The sequence below is a fragment of the Labrus mixtus genome, chromosome 12, assembly GCF_963584025.1.
Source record: "Labrus mixtus chromosome 12, fLabMix1.1, whole genome shotgun sequence".
NCBI classification, from domain to species: Eukaryota; Metazoa; Chordata; class Actinopteri; order Labriformes; family Labridae; genus Labrus; species Labrus mixtus.
The window spans coordinates 7,228,900-7,246,569 of record NC_083623.1 but is presented as its reverse complement, the minus strand read 5'-3'; the positions used below and the strand labels follow the sequence as shown (position 1 = coordinate 7,246,569).

General features: G+C 40.5%; 1 protein-coding gene across 4 annotated transcripts in view; it reads right to left on the bottom strand.

The window, feature by feature from the left end:
- Positions 1-17,670, bottom strand: part of ryr3 (ryanodine receptor 3) — a 128,841-nt gene that overhangs the window by 22,015 nt on the left and 89,156 nt on the right. For all 4 annotated transcript variants that reach the window (XM_061051727.1, XM_061051728.1, XM_061051729.1 and 1 more), the window contains 28 exons: positions 17,505-17,595; positions 16,374-16,514; positions 15,583-15,746; positions 15,265-15,343; positions 14,981-15,070; positions 14,059-14,196; positions 13,318-13,380; positions 13,128-13,203; positions 12,906-13,029; positions 11,641-11,756; positions 11,479-11,546; positions 11,274-11,395; positions 11,054-11,103; positions 10,898-10,958; positions 10,550-10,788; positions 10,200-10,281; positions 9,253-9,383; positions 8,038-8,156; positions 7,104-7,302; positions 6,652-6,746; positions 6,206-6,351; positions 5,234-5,321; positions 5,015-5,107; positions 3,538-3,705; positions 2,520-2,579; positions 2,275-2,409; positions 1,932-2,044; positions 685-781 (listed from right to left, as the gene is read on the bottom strand). In XM_061051727.1, the coding sequence (XP_060907710.1) occupies positions 685-781; positions 1,932-2,044; positions 2,275-2,409; positions 2,520-2,579; positions 3,538-3,705; positions 5,015-5,107; positions 5,234-5,321; positions 6,206-6,351; positions 6,652-6,746; positions 7,104-7,302; positions 8,038-8,156; positions 9,253-9,383; positions 10,200-10,281; positions 10,550-10,788; positions 10,898-10,958; positions 11,054-11,103; positions 11,274-11,395; positions 11,479-11,546; positions 11,641-11,756; positions 12,906-13,029; positions 13,128-13,203; positions 13,318-13,380; positions 14,059-14,196; positions 14,981-15,070; positions 15,265-15,343; positions 15,583-15,746; positions 16,374-16,514; positions 17,505-17,595 (3,148 nt within the window). The remainder of the gene's footprint in view (positions 1-684; positions 782-1,931; positions 2,045-2,274; positions 2,410-2,519; positions 2,580-3,537; positions 3,706-5,014; positions 5,108-5,233; positions 5,322-6,205; positions 6,352-6,651; positions 6,747-7,103; positions 7,303-8,037; positions 8,157-9,252; positions 9,384-10,199; positions 10,282-10,549; positions 10,789-10,897; positions 10,959-11,053; positions 11,104-11,273; positions 11,396-11,478; positions 11,547-11,640; positions 11,757-12,905; positions 13,030-13,127; positions 13,204-13,317; positions 13,381-14,058; positions 14,197-14,980; positions 15,071-15,264; positions 15,344-15,582; positions 15,747-16,373; positions 16,515-17,504; positions 17,596-17,670) is intronic.

Genomic DNA, 17,670 nt, shown 5'->3' with positions numbered 1-17,670 from the left:
ACGAGCCTGACAAAAAGGGACCATCACAACAACACGACTACTCTGACAGATCTGTCAAATCAAAAACTGTGATGAAAAGAAATCCTCCAAAACATAAACAACGAGTTTTGAATATCTAAGGCTGTACTCTTAATATATTCTAGCAGCACAGTTGAAGCGTATTGGTGAATTTGCTGCACATCAGCGTACAAAGATCGAATAATGAAATGTGATCTTCACGACTACGCGAGCATGCCACTGACGTCACGGCCACAGAACGGGTTTATAAACGTCACCTTCACACTCACACTACAGACTTACAGAGTACAGCGAAAAAAAAAGACAACTGATGGGTTGGATCCAGATCTGACAGCCAAAACAGCTAGTGACTCCTATAAAGGGAGAGGCCCTCCTTACCGCTGCGGTCAGAAAGGCAAAGCCTGCTTTTCTAGAGCTGTGAGCGCCGGAGCTGACCCTGTGTCTCCTGAGTTGGTCATGCAGCCTCTGACCCCTGACGGATCTCTGTTTGAAGGGTTTGGAACGCCTAGAGCGCAGGCCCCTGGGTGCTTTGGGCGACGTCCCCACCCAGGCGCGCTCCCAGGGCTCGACGGGCGGCGAGCTAAAGAAGCATTCGGCAGACAGGACTGGCAGAGTGGTGCCAACGCAGGGCACGTGGGGCAAGGGCAAGGCGAGCCCAGTACTTACTGCCAGATCCTGAACTAGCTTCTCCTCAAAGGAGTACTCCTCTGCCTCTATCCAAAGTCTCTGATAGGCCGGGATGAAGAAGTTGATAGCGCGATGCCTGGGGAAGGGGGGAGGTGGGGAGGAATGGAGGGGAGTGGGGAGGGAGGAGGTAGAGTGGCATTAGGGTGGGTACTGGTGAGTTTTTGGAAGGAGACAGGAAGGAGAGATGTAAGGGGGGAAGGAAGGGGTTACAGGAAGTGCATTTCAGGCAGGGTGGTGATTGGTCAATGTGGGACCCACTGGCTCTTCTGACTGGTCACGTTTGATCTAAAATGTAACTGCGGGTTACTTCCATTGGGTGGAAAAAGTCATTAAAAAGGAGCATGCACAGAATAGGAGATGTGCAGGTTTCCAACAAATCTGTGTATATTTGACAACAACTGCACGGATTGGTTGTAAATCTGCACAATCTTTTGCAAAATGTTTGATGAAAATCAAATCTATTGAAATGATTGTGAAAGCAAAATAACATAAAACAACTTTAAAATTCTATAAAACTGTAACAAATCAAAGTTTTGTAAATTAGGTAGCTTTCTAATAAAAGTAAAAATAAGTATCTCAGTCTTTCTTTTTTCTTCTTTCCCTTCTTCATTCTTTCTTTCAGGGTTCACCTGAAATTAGACAAAGTCCCGCAGCTCGTATTTTGTTCCCACTTCCCAAGGTAAGTTTTTTTTTTTTTTTCCAGTCAATTCTTGGCCTCGTTGTCTAGCTGACCAATCAGAATCAACAGTGCAGAAACAATTGGTTGCTAGGCAGAGATCAGTCCACAGCCTGGTGGATGAAGGGAGCAGGGGGGGTGGTGGTGGGGGGGGGGGGGTTTGAGAAGATGAAGCATTCGCCCTGTAGTTTCACTTTACCGTCAGCAGGGAGAACAGGCGGTCAAAGCTGGAGGCTTTGAACGCCCTTTCCAGCCAAACCTCCCGATAGCCATTCAGGAAGTAATTATTATTTTTGTATCTGAGGGAGGATGAGGTTGTGTTATGCAAGAAAACAACACAGAGGAGAGAATGTCATTAGGGAGGTGAAGAGGGGTTTTTTACATGGGCACACAACAATAAGAAAAAAATGCCCCTCTCCCCATGGAAACTCGGTGACTTGTTACGTATGGTTAGATTGAGACACAACTTTTGTTTTTAAAAAAGTGCATGTCAATATTCACTTTATTGACATTGTTGAGCAGTTCCCACACAGGCAGCGAGCAGACTCACCTGGGGAGATTGTAGAGCGGGGCCATGCGGAAACAAGCCACCACGGCACGCTTACGCTGTTTGGACAGCAGCTTGTGCCGAACACACTTCTTATTTCTCAGAGGCTGCTCCACCTGACGGATAAGAAACATGTACAGGGTTATATTACGGAGGGAGATTAAAGTGTGCAGCAAAGACAAAGTTGTGTTGTGAAATAGAGAATAGATCAAATATCTAAATATCTAAAAATGAACTGTTCTTCATTCATTTTCTGATTCTGATTAACTTAAAAGTCTGATTGGTAATAACACATGAGCTCATGGTCATGTGATGTGTTGTGTGTGAAGATGTTAAAATGACGTACCTGCTCCAGGTGGAAGACCGCAGCAGAGATGCTCTGCACTCGCTCCACCGTGTGTTCCGGGTCGGCTGGTTCCTCGCTCTTCACCACCACGTCCTTGTAGAGATTCAGCTGCCACTGGACCGCTGGGTCTTCAGACTGCAGCACAGTAATATTCAATTAATTTAAAAAAAAAAAAAATGCAACATCCGCATTAAACAAGACTTAAAGTGCTGCCAGAATGATCCCTGTACAGAACATAGTGCTACCTTGTCCTGGAGGTGGAGGTTCTGTCTCAGGTGGTCCTTCACCTCGTCATCTGTGTCTTTCTGTGAAACGTAGAATAGAGCGGTTGAAGAGCAGTTTAAATAAAGAATACGTTTTTAATAAAACATACAGGGTGATTATTTGGATAAAAAACAATCCCGATGGTCTACATACATAAAAAAAAAGTTTTAAAACTGTATAAATAATTATTTTAACTTCATCAAGGAGGGAAGTTTGTAAAAATGGCTTTTATTTTTTTTTTAGGAAAACTGGCACACAAACTAATTATTATTCTATGTTAAGTTCTAATGCTAGTTTTCTCAAAATAATGAGGCAATCTATAATAAATAAACCACTTTTGTCTTCTAGAGATCAAATCTATTTTATCAAGTATTCAAAAGTGAGTGTCCTCTTATTAGATTGCACCAAATTTCAGCCTCTCAGATCCCTTTCATGACCTCAAGAAAAGACCCTAAACTGCCATCTTCTCTGTAAATAAGAACACATCTGCATAAAGACACAATGTGTTTTCTATCTGTGTTAAACCTTGATTGAACTCCTATCAGATGGTCTTATTAATAACTGGTACTCCTCAAACTTAAACTAGTAGATGAAACTATAAGAGACGCCATCTATGCTGGCATGGCCCTTCTGATCTCTGATAACCATCAGAAGTAACACGAGGAAACAACCTTATGTGTTCTGATGATAACAGGTTGATTATCGTTTTGAGATAACGCAGCTTGTTTTCTCCAGATAAGAGAATAATGTCACCAGTGATCCTGAGATAAAGGTTTAGAATAATAACTGAGAGCAGAACTGTTCACAGCTCCTGCAGCCTTGAGGAAAAGTGTTTGATACGTATTTAAATTCAAGATGGTGATGGAGAAAGTTGCCCTTTAAAAACTTCTCATGATTGACTTTGTGACGCTGTGAACAGGAAAAAAGTGACCAGAATGTTGTTGGTATCTAAATAAGTCTCTTCAGTCTTTGTACGAGGTCCTGTTTTCGTTAACTCACCAGACTGTAGCGGATCTTGGCGACGGAGATGAGCTCCTGGTCTCCCGGGGTGCACATGTTGAGGCCGATGGGCAGCATCTTCTTCAAGGCAGCTACGATCAGAGAGGTCTGGATGGAGTAATACTCGCCTCGACGACGCTTGTGTTTCCTCTCCTGGTCCCCTCCTGACTGCAGAGAGAGAGGACATAAGCTCAGTCTATGATCAGTCCAGGTGAGGGTTCACCTACTCGAAACGTTCAGACATAATCAATCAAATCTTAAAACACATCTTTTAATCTGGGCCGTTTATTTCTACTACAGTTTGTCCTGGTATTTGTTGGTTATGCCTGTTAAATGTTTCATTATAATTGCTTTAATTTTTGTTCTTATTTTATGCATGGATTGTGATTTAGAGATGGAGTTCATTCTTAAATAACAACTAGGAAACAAGTCATGATAAAGTGATCAACCCTCCACTCCTTTAACTCTCTGCATCAGATTTAAGCCTTCCTGTCATGTATGAGTTACACTTTCTTCCAGCTATTTCTTAAGAGCATACTCATGTTTACTTCAGCATCTTTTGCACTAACTCACCACTGCACTTATTATCTTATTTAGCCTTGTACATATTAGTCTTGGCTTATTTCTGTGTTTATTGTTTATATTTAAAGTTATACCTTTGTACAAAGAGAGCACAGTTTACCAAAGTCAAATTCCTTGTGTGTTTAAACATACCTGGCCAATGAAGCTGATTGTGATTCTGATTATATTATAAAATCTTTAAAATAAGGCACTCAAGTTTAAATTAACCAAATCTGGAAGCCAATTTAAATGTCTAAGCTATCAGACATATTAAGTGTTTCTACATTTTTAAGCACTGATGAATAAAATGAGATAAGAGGGACCCAAAGTGCCTGAACATTCATCAGTTATGAGACACGGTCGGCGAGAAATAAGAGCTTTCCTTCACTGTGAGGGATCGTGTCAAAACACCCAAAGAGTAAAAAAAATAAAATAAACTGTCCGGCTCTGCCAAAATAAATAAACAACAAAGTCTCTCAGTGACAGCTAGTGGTGCGGCTGATGATGGAACACACTGTCAACATCCGGATATATGACCCGACTTTACGACCCTCAGTGTAGAGGGGGATTTAAGAGGATTGAACCGTTGATTTGTAGGACATCTCAAATCTACACATTCAGCACATGTCAGGGGATCCAAAACACAAGAAAAGTGCTTAGAAAGACTTTTCATTTCATTAGCAGAGTATGTGAAATACAGCAGAAAGAGCGTGAGCACTAGGGGAATCCCATCAGGAAAACATGCAGGCTGTGTTTTTTACAAAGTGCTGACTAAGTGAAAAGGAGTTAGTCTAATTTTCAATCCAGAGAGAAATAAAACATACACTGCTCAGTCAATGTTGATAATAATATGGTTTGGTTTAATGACATGTCCTACCATGTCTTTATTTGTATTTGTATCAGCCGTGTTCTTTACCTTGGACATCTTCGTCTGGCCCTCTCCGGTCAGGAAGCCCAGATTGTTGATCTCATTCTGAACCACAAAGTTCTGCTCCTCTCGCTTAAAGTTCTGGATTTTGGAACGACAAAGAAGAAGAAGGTTAATCTAGATAGGCATCCTTAAAACGTTAAAAAGTTGTGTCATAAAAAACCTCATCTGGTGATATGAGAGTGGAGATTTAAAGCTGGGACATACGTGGGACTTGCACCAGAGGATGAAGATCTCAGCCACCATCCTGAAGAGCTCAGTGGAGTCTGCGTTCGGCTCCTTCAGCCACCTGGACCTGGAAGAGCACAACATTTTCTCACCGGCTGGAACTAAGTTGTGTTACATCTGTGCACAATCTCAGAACCCGACCGGCTATCGTCTCACAACAGTGTATGCCAAATCAGACTCTCATCAGCCCCACAGTCAGAAAAACATCAAGTAATGTGAATTCTGAAACTGTTCTTTATGCGTAACATTAACGCCCACTGGACTTTAAATGTATTTTCCTTACATGCACTCTGTGAGTAGGTTACATACACTGTAAGATTTTTTTCTCATAGTCCACTGCACAGCTCCTACATCGCACCTTTTGTACATTTTGTGTTTCTTATTTTTTATTTTTTTATTTTATATTTTATATTTTTATATTTTACATTTTATATTTTTTATTTTTATATTTTACATTTTATATTTAATATTTTACATTTTACATTTTATATTTTACATTTCATATTTTTTATTTTTATATTTTACATTTTATATTTTATATTTTATATTTTACATTTCATATTTTTTATTTTTATATTTTACATTTTGCATTTTACATTTTATATTTTACATTTCATATTTTTTATTTTTACATTTTACATTTTACATTTTACATTTTACATTTTATATTTAATATTTTACATTTTTAAATTCTATTTTATATATTGTAATAGCTTCTTATACTGTATTATTTAAGATGTTATTTATTTCCTTGTTAATTGTTTAGCACCAATACAACAAATCAAATTCCTTGTAAGTGTAAATGTACTTGGCAATAAAACCCGATTCTGATTCTGATTCTGATCAAAACCCCTGAGTAGATAGGACACGACAGTATTCAAAGATTTAAATCTGACATGTAGCTGGAAGTAGTTCAGGGGAACGTCTCCAAAAATCATCCTCTGCTGTTACCTGTTGTTGTCCACGTATTTGATGAGCATGGGGTAGAACGCGTAGAGGTCTCTGCAGAGCACAGCGAACTCATCCAAGATCAGCAGCTCGGCCTCCTGGTTGTCACCTTTACCGTCCGCCTTCAGCAGCTCCTCTTCAGACACAACCTACGCTCGCAGCACATCAAACATCCAATTAAGAGCGAGAACCGTCCTCACACTGACCCCCTCCTACTAAGTGTTAATTATTTCCTCTCTGTGTCCTCCCTCAGAAAGGAACAGATATTTTTTACACTCAGTAGGTGATATGAATGAGCATCATGGTCCTGGACTAACTCTTATGAATACTGACAGCTCTGTATATACACCATAGACTAATGATGATGTCAGCAAAAAAAAATGCTTTCACTGAGCACTGGATACAGCCGTGCTTCTATAACCCATGCTCAGTGTATTTTAAGCTCTCACCTTCACCGTCTTCTTCCTCAGTTTGTCCAGCGTGGGGAGGAAGTGGGTCCTCAGCAGATCTGCTCCGGCCTTGCAGATGATTGGCTGAGAGTAGACTAGAGACAGAGACAATGGGAAAATAAAATTCTGGACACAGGCCACAGGATTAGCAGCTCAAGTTTGGAGAGCAAAGAAGATTTCCCCTGAAGATTACTGGCCTCTGGTGACAAATGAGACAACTGTCAAACTGTGTTAAGCACTGAGTTTAAGAAAAAGTTTGAAGCTGATTCAGCAATTTCACCTTTTTCCAGGAAAGAAAAGTCAAATAATAATTAAATATAAAGGCACTAGGAGGGGGACTTTTTTTTTTTTTTTTTTTTGCATTTTGATTTCTTAGTGATAGTTTTTAATCTTAATTGTTAGGTTGTTGTTGTTTATTTTTTTTTGTAAATGGTGTGGCTTCTGGCACTTACCTGCAATCCTCTTCATCCAGGGGGCGTCGTCGATGCCCAGGTTGTTGTTGAGGATCTTGAGGATGTTCCCGAGGATGATGCTGAGGTGTTCAGAGGTCACCATGGTGCAGCAGTCGGCATCTGAAGGCGAGTTCTCGGGGCCTTTTTCCCACCAGTAGGACAGATAGTTACACAGCATGGGAAGGACCACCTCAATGACCTGCAGGAGACACACACACACACACACACACACACACACACACACACAGCAGAAGTTCAGAACACACAAAAAGTGACAGATGAGGAATGGACCACTGTGTTGAATGTCATACCAAAAGTTTAAAATGACATTAGACATTAGTGATTCATTATTTTGATGTAAGACATGAAGTTATTACACATCAGATAGAGTCTGACAACAGCCAAAAACACATCGAATTCTACATTTCTGTTCAATTCAACAACTGAAAGTCCCATTTAGGTTGATGAGTAAATGCCACATGTTTACATATTAACTTGCTTACTGACAGGTAAATGCATGATGGTGTTTTGTATTCCCGTTAATTATATATTTTAAACCACACACAGAACTTACTGATTTGATCTCTTGATAACTTAAAGCTGTTAAGATATCTTGATCAAATGAAGGCTATAACCTAAAATGTCCAGATTTTAAAATAATAATAATTGAGCACTTGTGGCAAAATGAAATCAATTCCTTCTTAAATTCTTAGCATTACTTTAAAATAAAAAGGGGACTGGTACTCCAGCAAAATAAGTACTGCACACTCGTTGAGACATATCATGAGAAAATATTCTAAAAATGTTTATTTAACATTCTGTCTTTAGTTTTTTTTAAGGTCAAGTCATTTTTGAGGCTTAATGCCATTCAGATAGCACACAATCTAACACTAACTGCAGCTGTGTTTAAATGTCCCATCAGCCTCCCTCAGACCTGTGGCATGTCGCTGTAGCGGGCACCAGACTCTGACACGTCGTTGACATCTTTCAGCAGTTTTTGAAGTTCCGGCAACTCCGGACACATCTCCTCCACTGTGTCGGGCATGCTGAGAACTAGAGAGAATAGAATACACAGAGACACACATTTTAAAACAGACATGGAAATAACCTTTGAAGTAACTGATGGTTTTATTTCAGAGAGGGATTGAAATCGGTTCTAGTTCAGGTGAAAGGACGAGATGCTCTCTTTGCTGCGACTTAGAGCAGATATTGTCTCTGTGCTCTGGAGCTGTTTGCATATATTCTAATCAGGCATTCTGCTTACATTCTGGGCAACATCAATGCAAATGAGCCTCACTGCAAAGCAATCGTTCCAATTCACAACCCCAGCACTAACAACAACAACAACAACAACAACAACAACAACTTGGTTGGCGTGAAATCATTATCTTCTGCAGAAAGCTGGTGGGAACTGCAGCTCAGTGTTTATAAGTGTCGACATGCTCAGATGTTTCAGAGATAATGACAACATACCTGCTTGAAAAAACTTGAATGTGAAACCTTTCTGTTTATCACATTTTGACTTAATTATCTCTGTTATATCCAGGGCTACAGTGGTGCAGACGGCAGTGTGAAAAATCACACAGGCAGATTTTTTTCTTATTGTCCATCAGGAGTGGTTATGCAGGACAGGTTGACAGAGTGATTATAAGGACGAGCTGCTCTTGCTCCCTCCCTCCAGGGAGAAAATGATTTATACACTGTGAAACTAATCTCACTGCTGTAGAGTCTGTGCGACACAATAAGCTGTAAAATAACCTGACCCCCTCCTCTCTGCCCGCTCACCATCAATTCATATGATATATTCATTAATTTGACCTCTTTCAGGAAAGAGGACAGCTCGGAGAGAATTGAGGCACCGACAGCTCCTCTCCACATTCAGAGACAAAACAAGAGCCGACTGCGTGAAGCTGCATAAAGTGATGGGTGGTTTTTGTGTTTGAATATGTTAAGCACAGTATGCTTCATGAATTAGACCTGATGATGGGGCAGAAAGCGGCGGCAATTGGTGCGCACTTCATGCTGCTATCAGCTGCTACAACCCTCATATGTTCCCATCAGAGGTACACACACACAGCAGTGTCAGACCAGAGGAAAACAATAGAGAGAAAAGGATTGAAGTTGAGAGCAGGATCAGCTGGACACTCACTCGCTCTTTCTCGGGGAGTCTTAGTGTTGAAGACAGAGAGCGGGTTGTAGGCGTTGAACTCGGGCTCCAGGAACGCCACAGGCATGGCCGCCACCAGGATGGCCAGGCTCTCCCCCAGTGCAGGAAGATGCCTGCAGATCCGCAAGGACAGAGAAGTCACACAAACTGACTGACTAGAAATATAAAATGTAATCTTTGACATTTTAATATTCCCGACTCTCAGTTCACAGCCTCCACAGAGAACACCATGGCATCAATATAATTTGACCCAGACAGCTAAGGAGAGGCTGAGCTCAAACTTTTGTGACAGAAAAACTTCAGAGTTATTTCACAGCTGGAGCCGACTCATGCTGTGAAATAGCTCGGGACGTTTCTCTGGTCATTTAACAGCCAGCGAGGGAACGACGCAGCAGAATTGTGCTTTTAATGAAAGACATTTCACAGCACGCCGTGTTTCTGTCGCGTCGTCTCCTGGGGACCATGAAGTCATTTTACTTTAATCGTTTTTTTTTTTTTTTCTTCATAAAATCCGACTTTTATGTCGTCTGGCTACGATCCAAACCCTGATGTGAAGTTTGTAACAAAGAGTGTGTCAGAAAAAAAAACTGTGGCATATGTATTATAGTCAATATTTTTAGTAAAGGACACACCAGGACAACACATAAATCCTCCCACTAGTCCTGAGTCCAAACAGTCTGTCAAGACTGAGAGTGAATCAAAAAGCTCAGCAGCCGTGTCTTCATTAACACTGACATGCATAATGTTCTTTATTAAACGCTTTCTTACACTTCCTTGTTACTAAATGAGATTAATTACAGACATTATAAGACGCTTTCAGTGGCAGATACACGGACTTAATGATCTAATAAACAGGGCTGCTCATGTGTAGAACTAAAAAGACGTTCTCCATCCGGCTGCATTTTGTATAAAACAAAAGTTCCTCTCACTTCTCCACGAAGACGTTCTTTCCTGTTCCCAGGGAGTAGAAGCAGGTGAGGATTCGATAGCAGGAGAGCTGCACATCATTCACTGAGACAAAGAAAAACATGAATCAGTCGCACAGTATATTTTAAATCAACAGCAAACTGGAATTCATCAAGACAGGAGGAGGACGATGATGACTAGTGAGTTTTTATTATTTCAAATATTAAGTTTTTCTCTGCTGTGAAACTAAAATCTAAAAACTCTGTGGATTTAATTAGTTTATCTTTTTTGTGTAATATTATTTTTTTATATTTAAGCTCTACAAATACAGACAAAAATGCAGAAAAGAGTTGGCATGGAAACCTGAACTTACACAGTAGATCAACTCCAAAATCAGAGTTCCTGATGTGCTCAAACAGGGCGGTGAGGATGGGCAGCAGAGCCACGGTCACATAGGTGATGCTCTGGCTGACGCTCTTCATCTGAGCACGCGACTGCATGAACTTCCCCAGCTTCAGCATCTCCAGCAGCTTCTCCAGGTCCTCCGCGGCGTTCTCAAAGAAAGTCCGAACCCCGGCTTTGACCAGCTCTGAGCCGGACTTCATCACGGTTCTGAGAGAGAGTTTAAAGAGAACGCAGACGCTAACGTGCACTGAACATGACTACTAAACCGTCAAATGAACCGAACACCGTGCAGTCACAGACGGCTCTGTGTGCTTACCTGGTGTCCAGTGTGTTTGTGAGGATGTGCAGACAGCTCACCATCATTGCAGAATCACTACCTGTAAGAAAAGAAATCAATACTGTAGAAGTGGAAAAGAGATGTGCAGCTACAAAGGCACACAAAGCAAACAGACAGAGGCAATGCCAGCCTTACCAAAGAGAGAAATCCTGTGTCTGACAAGAGCTGCCAGCTTACAGAACAGGCTGGAAAACAAAGAGGGTAAGAACAAAATTGAAGAAAAAAGCTTTAAAGAGAACAAGGAGGAGCTGGAAAAAACAAAGTAAGCAAAGAAATAAGAGGAAAAAAGGAGGTGTCCAAGGATTTTACATATAGGGAAAAACCCTAAAAATTCTAAACTGCTTCTCCTCAGTACCTGGTGACCATCTCCTTCTCTTTGTTGGACGCACAGCCACAGATGCTCAGGTTCTTGCTGGGCGTAGAAAGGAAGTAGAGACAGTGGTTCTTAAAAGTTTGATCCACCAGAGGGAGCAGCACCTAGGGAGAAGAAATGAAGCTTTAAAAGCAAAACCATACGTAAAGTAGTCGATATTTCAGGAGTTGTTAGAGGACTTTTAAACCTTGGCAAAGAACTTGATTTCCTGGTCGTGAGGGGATTTGTCTGTCTTCCCACTGGTGGCCATGGCCTCTGGATTTACAAACAGAAAAAGCAAGTCACCATAACGGAAGAGATTTAAAATAAGTGGTAAAGCACGTTCTGGTGTTACAAAAGTGCAACTCACCAAGATGAGCGATGAACTCCTGAGCAGAGTCGACGTACTTCAGCAGCCTCTTGAGGAACTTGTAGGAGAAACGCTTCTCCATGGACGATGATTCCTGCTCGATGTCCTTCTGACCTCTGTCACGGGAAAGGATCGTAAACAAACTGTTTCTCCATCACATTACCAAAAAAAAAAAATTCTAATAATATCTAGAAAAAATGAATTAACTTCGAGGTTTCAGGACTGAATGAATGACTTAAAACATGACATGACTCCATTTAACTCTAAGCAAACTAGTCAGATAAAATCAATCGCAAAATTAGGAAAATATTCTGATAGAGGAGATACATATTAACCCAGCAAGCATTTTTCCATTGACAAGAAGTTTAAAAGATGACCATGGCTCAGTCTGTAGGGACTTATGTTGGGAACCGGAGGGTTGCCAATTCAAGTCCCGGTTTGGACCAAAGTATGGAAGTTGTTCTGGTATCTGGAGAGGTGCTAGGGCACTACTGCCGAAGTGTCCTTGAGCAAGGAACCGAACCCCCAACCCCTCTGGTGCGCTCCCTGTGTAGCAGTGTGTAGCAGCCCCACTCTGACATCTCTCCACTAATGCATGTCCACAGGTCCTGTTTGTACATGTGTGTGAGAAGCATGTCTCTTAATAACAAAGTGAAAAACGTTGAATTTCCCTTCATGGATTAAAAAAGTATTTAAAAAAAATAAAATAAAAAAGATTTAAGGATGTTGATTAAACATCTGTTTCAGACCAGAAATCTGCATCTGTCACAACATTTGACACAAACACAGAATCTTCATCAAGTCTTATCTCATGTATGGATAAAATGATTGTTTTACTGTGCAGTGCATCACAGTGAACAACCAGTAGGAGAGGATTTGGTGGAGTCAGATTGGATCCCAAAGTGTCTGAATGCCTGCTCACAGCTCACCACCGTCAGCCACCGAGATCTCTTCTGCAGTTCTTTCTTAAAGGTTTCAATCAACTACAACAGTCAAGACATCAAGAGTCTAAGTACCTGTACGTGCGTAATCAGTTTTTTTCTTCTTCTTAAAACTGCTCCCTTTACGATGTCTCTGAACATCGTAATTAACATCAGCCCATAAAGCATTTATGTTTTTGTAATGAAAATCCAAATCGGTTGAAATTCTGTCTGTGAAGACGAGATTTCACCCAAAGCTGCAAAATGGTTGTGGAGAAATACCGTTTTCATTTTGACAATACAGTAACATTTTTGAAATGCTTCAGTGCAGCGGAGAGGGTTTACCTTGTGATGACATAGCCGCTGATCTGCAGGAACTTGAAGAGCTCCTGGGCCTTCTCTCGGTCTCTGTACTTCTCTTTAGCTGTCAGGGTGTCATAGGGAACCAGCAGCGGGTGGGTCCCTCCTCCTGAGAAATCAGTCAGAGGGACAGAAGCTCTATTGTCTGGTCCTCCAAGAATAAGATGATTTTTTTTTTTATTTATTGATTTTTTTTACTTTACACACCTTTGCTAACGAGTTCAGTTTTCTTCTTCTTGGCCCAGATGTTGTGGTAATTCTCTGCAACCACCTCCACCATGCCCTGCACAGATGAGCATCTTATCAAGTCCGAGCACGCTTATGACAGCTGTCTGAGATTACAGCATGTGTAAAAAAAACTTATAAATAATGAAAGTCCAAAAAAAACAAAACCCACCTGTAACTCTCTAGACAGAGTTACATTGTGCAAGTCCATCGGAGCAGGACTGAATCCATTCACCTACAAAGTCAGAAAGAGCATATTCAACACAAAAATGTATGAAGTATAAATATTAAAGAAATGAATGCAGCAGAGTAATTCCACAATAAATTCCTGTGAAATCAATGTTTGTATAGTGTATTATATTTACCTTTCACCAGCTGACACAATATTCATTTCACACATTTATTTGCTTTAGTGCATAATCAGTTTTATGTATTTGGTTTAACTACACCAAACCGAGTCGTGCTGCAGTCGTTGGAATGAGCGCTGACGGCTAACACTAAGTGCTCTGTTCTCTTTGTTTACTCTCAAATGCAGCACCAGCTTCTTTGTCCCAGTCATCATTCACTGTACTCAGGATTTATGTCGCCCATTAAACTGGAGCAACATGTAAAAGTTCAAATGCATTTTCTTTGATAAATGAAGGCTGATGTCAAAACATTAATGACACCAGCCATTAGCTTTGTATTTACGATCATTGCGGGTCAAAGCGGTGCTCCTCCTGTTTAATCGTTTAATGTGGGCTCCTAATAAATCATCTACCACACACAGACCTGAAGCTTCTTAACACAGAGGACACAAAGAGAAGGATGTTGGGAATTATGTCCCTCAGTGGGATACTTAATTATCACCATTGGAGAAATTGTAGATTCAAAGCACTATTCTAAATCACAAAGAGATTCATCGAGCGTTTACCTGAGAATCTTTTTTTTGCTTTTCACTCTCTCGTTGTTGGAACATGGCTTCTCCCTCCTTGGTCCTCTCAATGTTCCATCCCATCGCCAGCATGCTCTTCAACGACTCCTTCACTGGCCAGCGGTACGTTTCTCTCTCCTGCGTACCAAACACACATGAACAGTGTGACAGTCACTGTATGGTCAAACGTTCCTACAGAGAACTGCTCGAGAGCTCCCCAGCAGATTAAACACGGGTGAAGATGTTAAAACAAGGCAGACAGATATGTTTCTCATCTGGAACAAACTACTTATTTAATTAACTAAAGGATGGTTTTCCTAGGATATGGTCCCATTGAAGAATCGTGTTATTACTATATAAACAATAGGAATGAAGAAATTCATTTTATATTATGAAGGTTTGAGGGTCTAAGGTCTGTAACTTTTTCAGATCAGTCTATAATTTGTACGATTGGAAGCTGCACACTTTATTTACTTCCCATGTACCATGCATTTGCACATTGTATGTTTTATGTAGCGTCTGTGTTTTAGTATATATGACTCTCCCTGCAACCACATTTACATATCGGGTCCAAAATTACAAATAAAGTTTCCTGAACCTGAAATCAGAGAGTCACTCTGACTGTATTAATGGCTTTAATTCATTTAGGTTCTCACAATTTAATTTATTTAAACACACTTTGATAAGGCAAACACAAACATATCAATCTTTAAGAAACTATATACATATCATTTCACACCTTTCTTCCACTATGGTAATGTTTTAAAGTTTGCAGACACTGATATATGGCTTTTAAAAAAAAGGGGAACTCTTGCGCCTTTAACGCAATCAACCAAATTATTTCTGTCTTCACAGCGCATGCTTTTTCCTCTCAAAAGATCTCAGGCCAAGACTTCTTAGCGCTTTGTGTGTGAGCGTGTACCTTCTCACTCAGAGATTTATAAGGCTTCAGCAGTGGATGGGATTTGGCCTGGTCGTCCATTGTGTCTCCATGTTTCCAGCCTGCTGACACCTGCAACAACAGTTCAATGTAAAGAGCATTTATGGTTGGAAACCCAGCAGTAGAAACAACTATGTACCATCACATGCTATTTCTAAAAATACATAGAATGAAAATAAGAATGATCATTTGTCAACAAATTAATAGTGCAAATGTCACAAATTAAATGTTAGAAGAAAACAGGGGGAACAAGGACACGGACTGACCTTCTCTGAGGACCACTTGTCATGGGAATGCTCTGCATATTTGTTGGCAATGTACTCAAGTTTTTCAGGAAGGGAGATACTGGAGAGAGTGGAAAGATTTTTTTAAACATTTGTCATTTCTATTAAAATCATACTTTAGTTGTTTTGATTTGTAGACACACACACACACGAGGAACTCACACACATTTTAATTCTATGTTTATGGATCTGTTTGTATGTCAAATTGAGGATTTAGATTAGATTCAAAATTGTGTTTTTTTTTTATTTCCCCGACAACAACAGGGCTTTGTACAGTAAGTGTATTTTCAGAGCGCTCACTTGGCAGTGTTGGTGGGTTTGGGATCAAAGTTGCCCTGTGCGTCCACAGAGGCCTGTTTCTCCAGTGTTGCTCCAAGACTGGCGTCGACGAAGTCAGGAGGCAGAGCTCCAGCGATGGCACTCAGACATGACATGGCCATTTTGAAAAGTTCAGCATCATACTTCTACAAAAAGAGACAGATACAGCAGAAGGGAGCCGTTAATACAAACTGCTTCTCTCACCGCGTTTTTCAGACACTAAAGACATCTCTGTTTGGACATGAGATGGACACGCAGAGCCGAGCAAAGTCAGGGTGAGACCGAGAGACGAGGAAACATACGAGAGACAGAGAGCTGGGGAGGTCTGCGCCGAGCGATGGCCTGTCACAGACTGATAAATGATTCATCTGTTTTGGCTTCGCCTCAGCTGCACTGCTCAAAAATACTTCATTGAGCTTTCACTTCACTACCTCTGACTGCTAAGAACTTTCCTCTCATGAGAGCCACATGCAGGTGTTGGAAGCTCAACAATTTCTGAAGAATAACAGCAGCAAACAGATGGAGGCTTTATGAAAGCAAACAACGCCAGACTACCAAACATTTCATTATGCAGCAGAGATGGATTTATAGAAAACATGGCTGTGCCTTTTGAGAATTCTGATTTAATCCCAGATATAAACAATGAGCAACAGGAACAAAAGCTGAATACATAAATGCATTGAAGCTTTTGAAAATGACAAACTATTGCTCCTTTTTTAACACTATCTGCTTGTCTGACCTCATATTCTCCAAATCACAGGTTCTGCTTGTACCTTATTAGAAAGGGAGTCGAAGATTCCCCAGAAGAGTTTCTTGGTGAGGAGGAGCTCCTCCTCAGAGGCGATGCCAAAGCTGCCCATACCAGAAGGCAGGCAGTAGTACTTCCAGTTCTGCTCATAGTGGTTGGTCAGCAGCTAGAGAACGGAGAAACAAGAAAGATAGATATAATACTGTATCATATGTAGAGAGGATTAATATTCATTTAAAATGAAAAAGGGAGATGACAAAAAATATATTTACAATGAAAAGCAAAAACACATTGTCAAACACTAAGCTACTTTAATGTACAGATCTGAAAAGGAGTCTAGGAAATGTATTTGATTCCACCCCTTCTCAACAAGTCAATGGCTGTTAATCATCCAATCAGCTTCCTTATATTTAAAAACCAAGCGGCAACCTCCCTTGTTAATAAAAAGGTTTGTTCGAAAAAACATTTCTGAATTCTGAAGCACTTCTGCTTAAGAATCCAAAAGGTAGCCTGGTGGTTAGTGCCACAGGTTGGACTCAAACCCGGGCCGCCCGCCCGAAGGACCACAGCCTCCTCTTATTTGGCGGGTTAGTGAACTCCCTCTCTCCCCGCTTTTCTGACTCTATCCACTGTCCTATCTCTAAATAAAGACATTAAAAAAGCCCCCTAAAGATTATTTAAAAAAATAAAAAATAAAAGATGATGTCACTGTGACTCCACCCATGTTTATACAAAAAAACAAACATATAGATTAATTTCGTATATAAATACTTTTTACAAAAAAAAACCACTTAACCTGTGTACACATGTCCATTTCACACAATACAATTCAAACAATCAATTGCCCCAAAAAATGTATGGTGAAGCAGCCCAAGGCTTATTTCTGCCTATCCTTTCATTTTCTTCGACTTGTCTTAATACCGGCAGATCATATTTATAATATTTATCTTTGTCTATCAAAAAATAAAACCTGTCAAAATAAACAACACCAACTCCATAATGCTGAATGACATCTGACTTTGTCCAACACACAGCAGGGATTAATGGATTGTTAATTAAAGGCTGCCTCTCTGTGCTTGTTATAATTAAAAACGCAACTCTGTCAAATAGAAAATCGAGCACAGTGGTGACATCATACTGCATAGAGGTAACTCACCCGGATAGGTATCTTGCAGTATTCAGTGAGCATGGGAACGTCAAACACCAGCCGTCTGAGCAGCTGCTGCATCATGGAGGGACGCAGGTGCCTGTTAAATACAACGATTATATACATCTTTGTTTCTTTTATTAGTGACCGATTTTCTTAGTTTTTTGTGAATTTC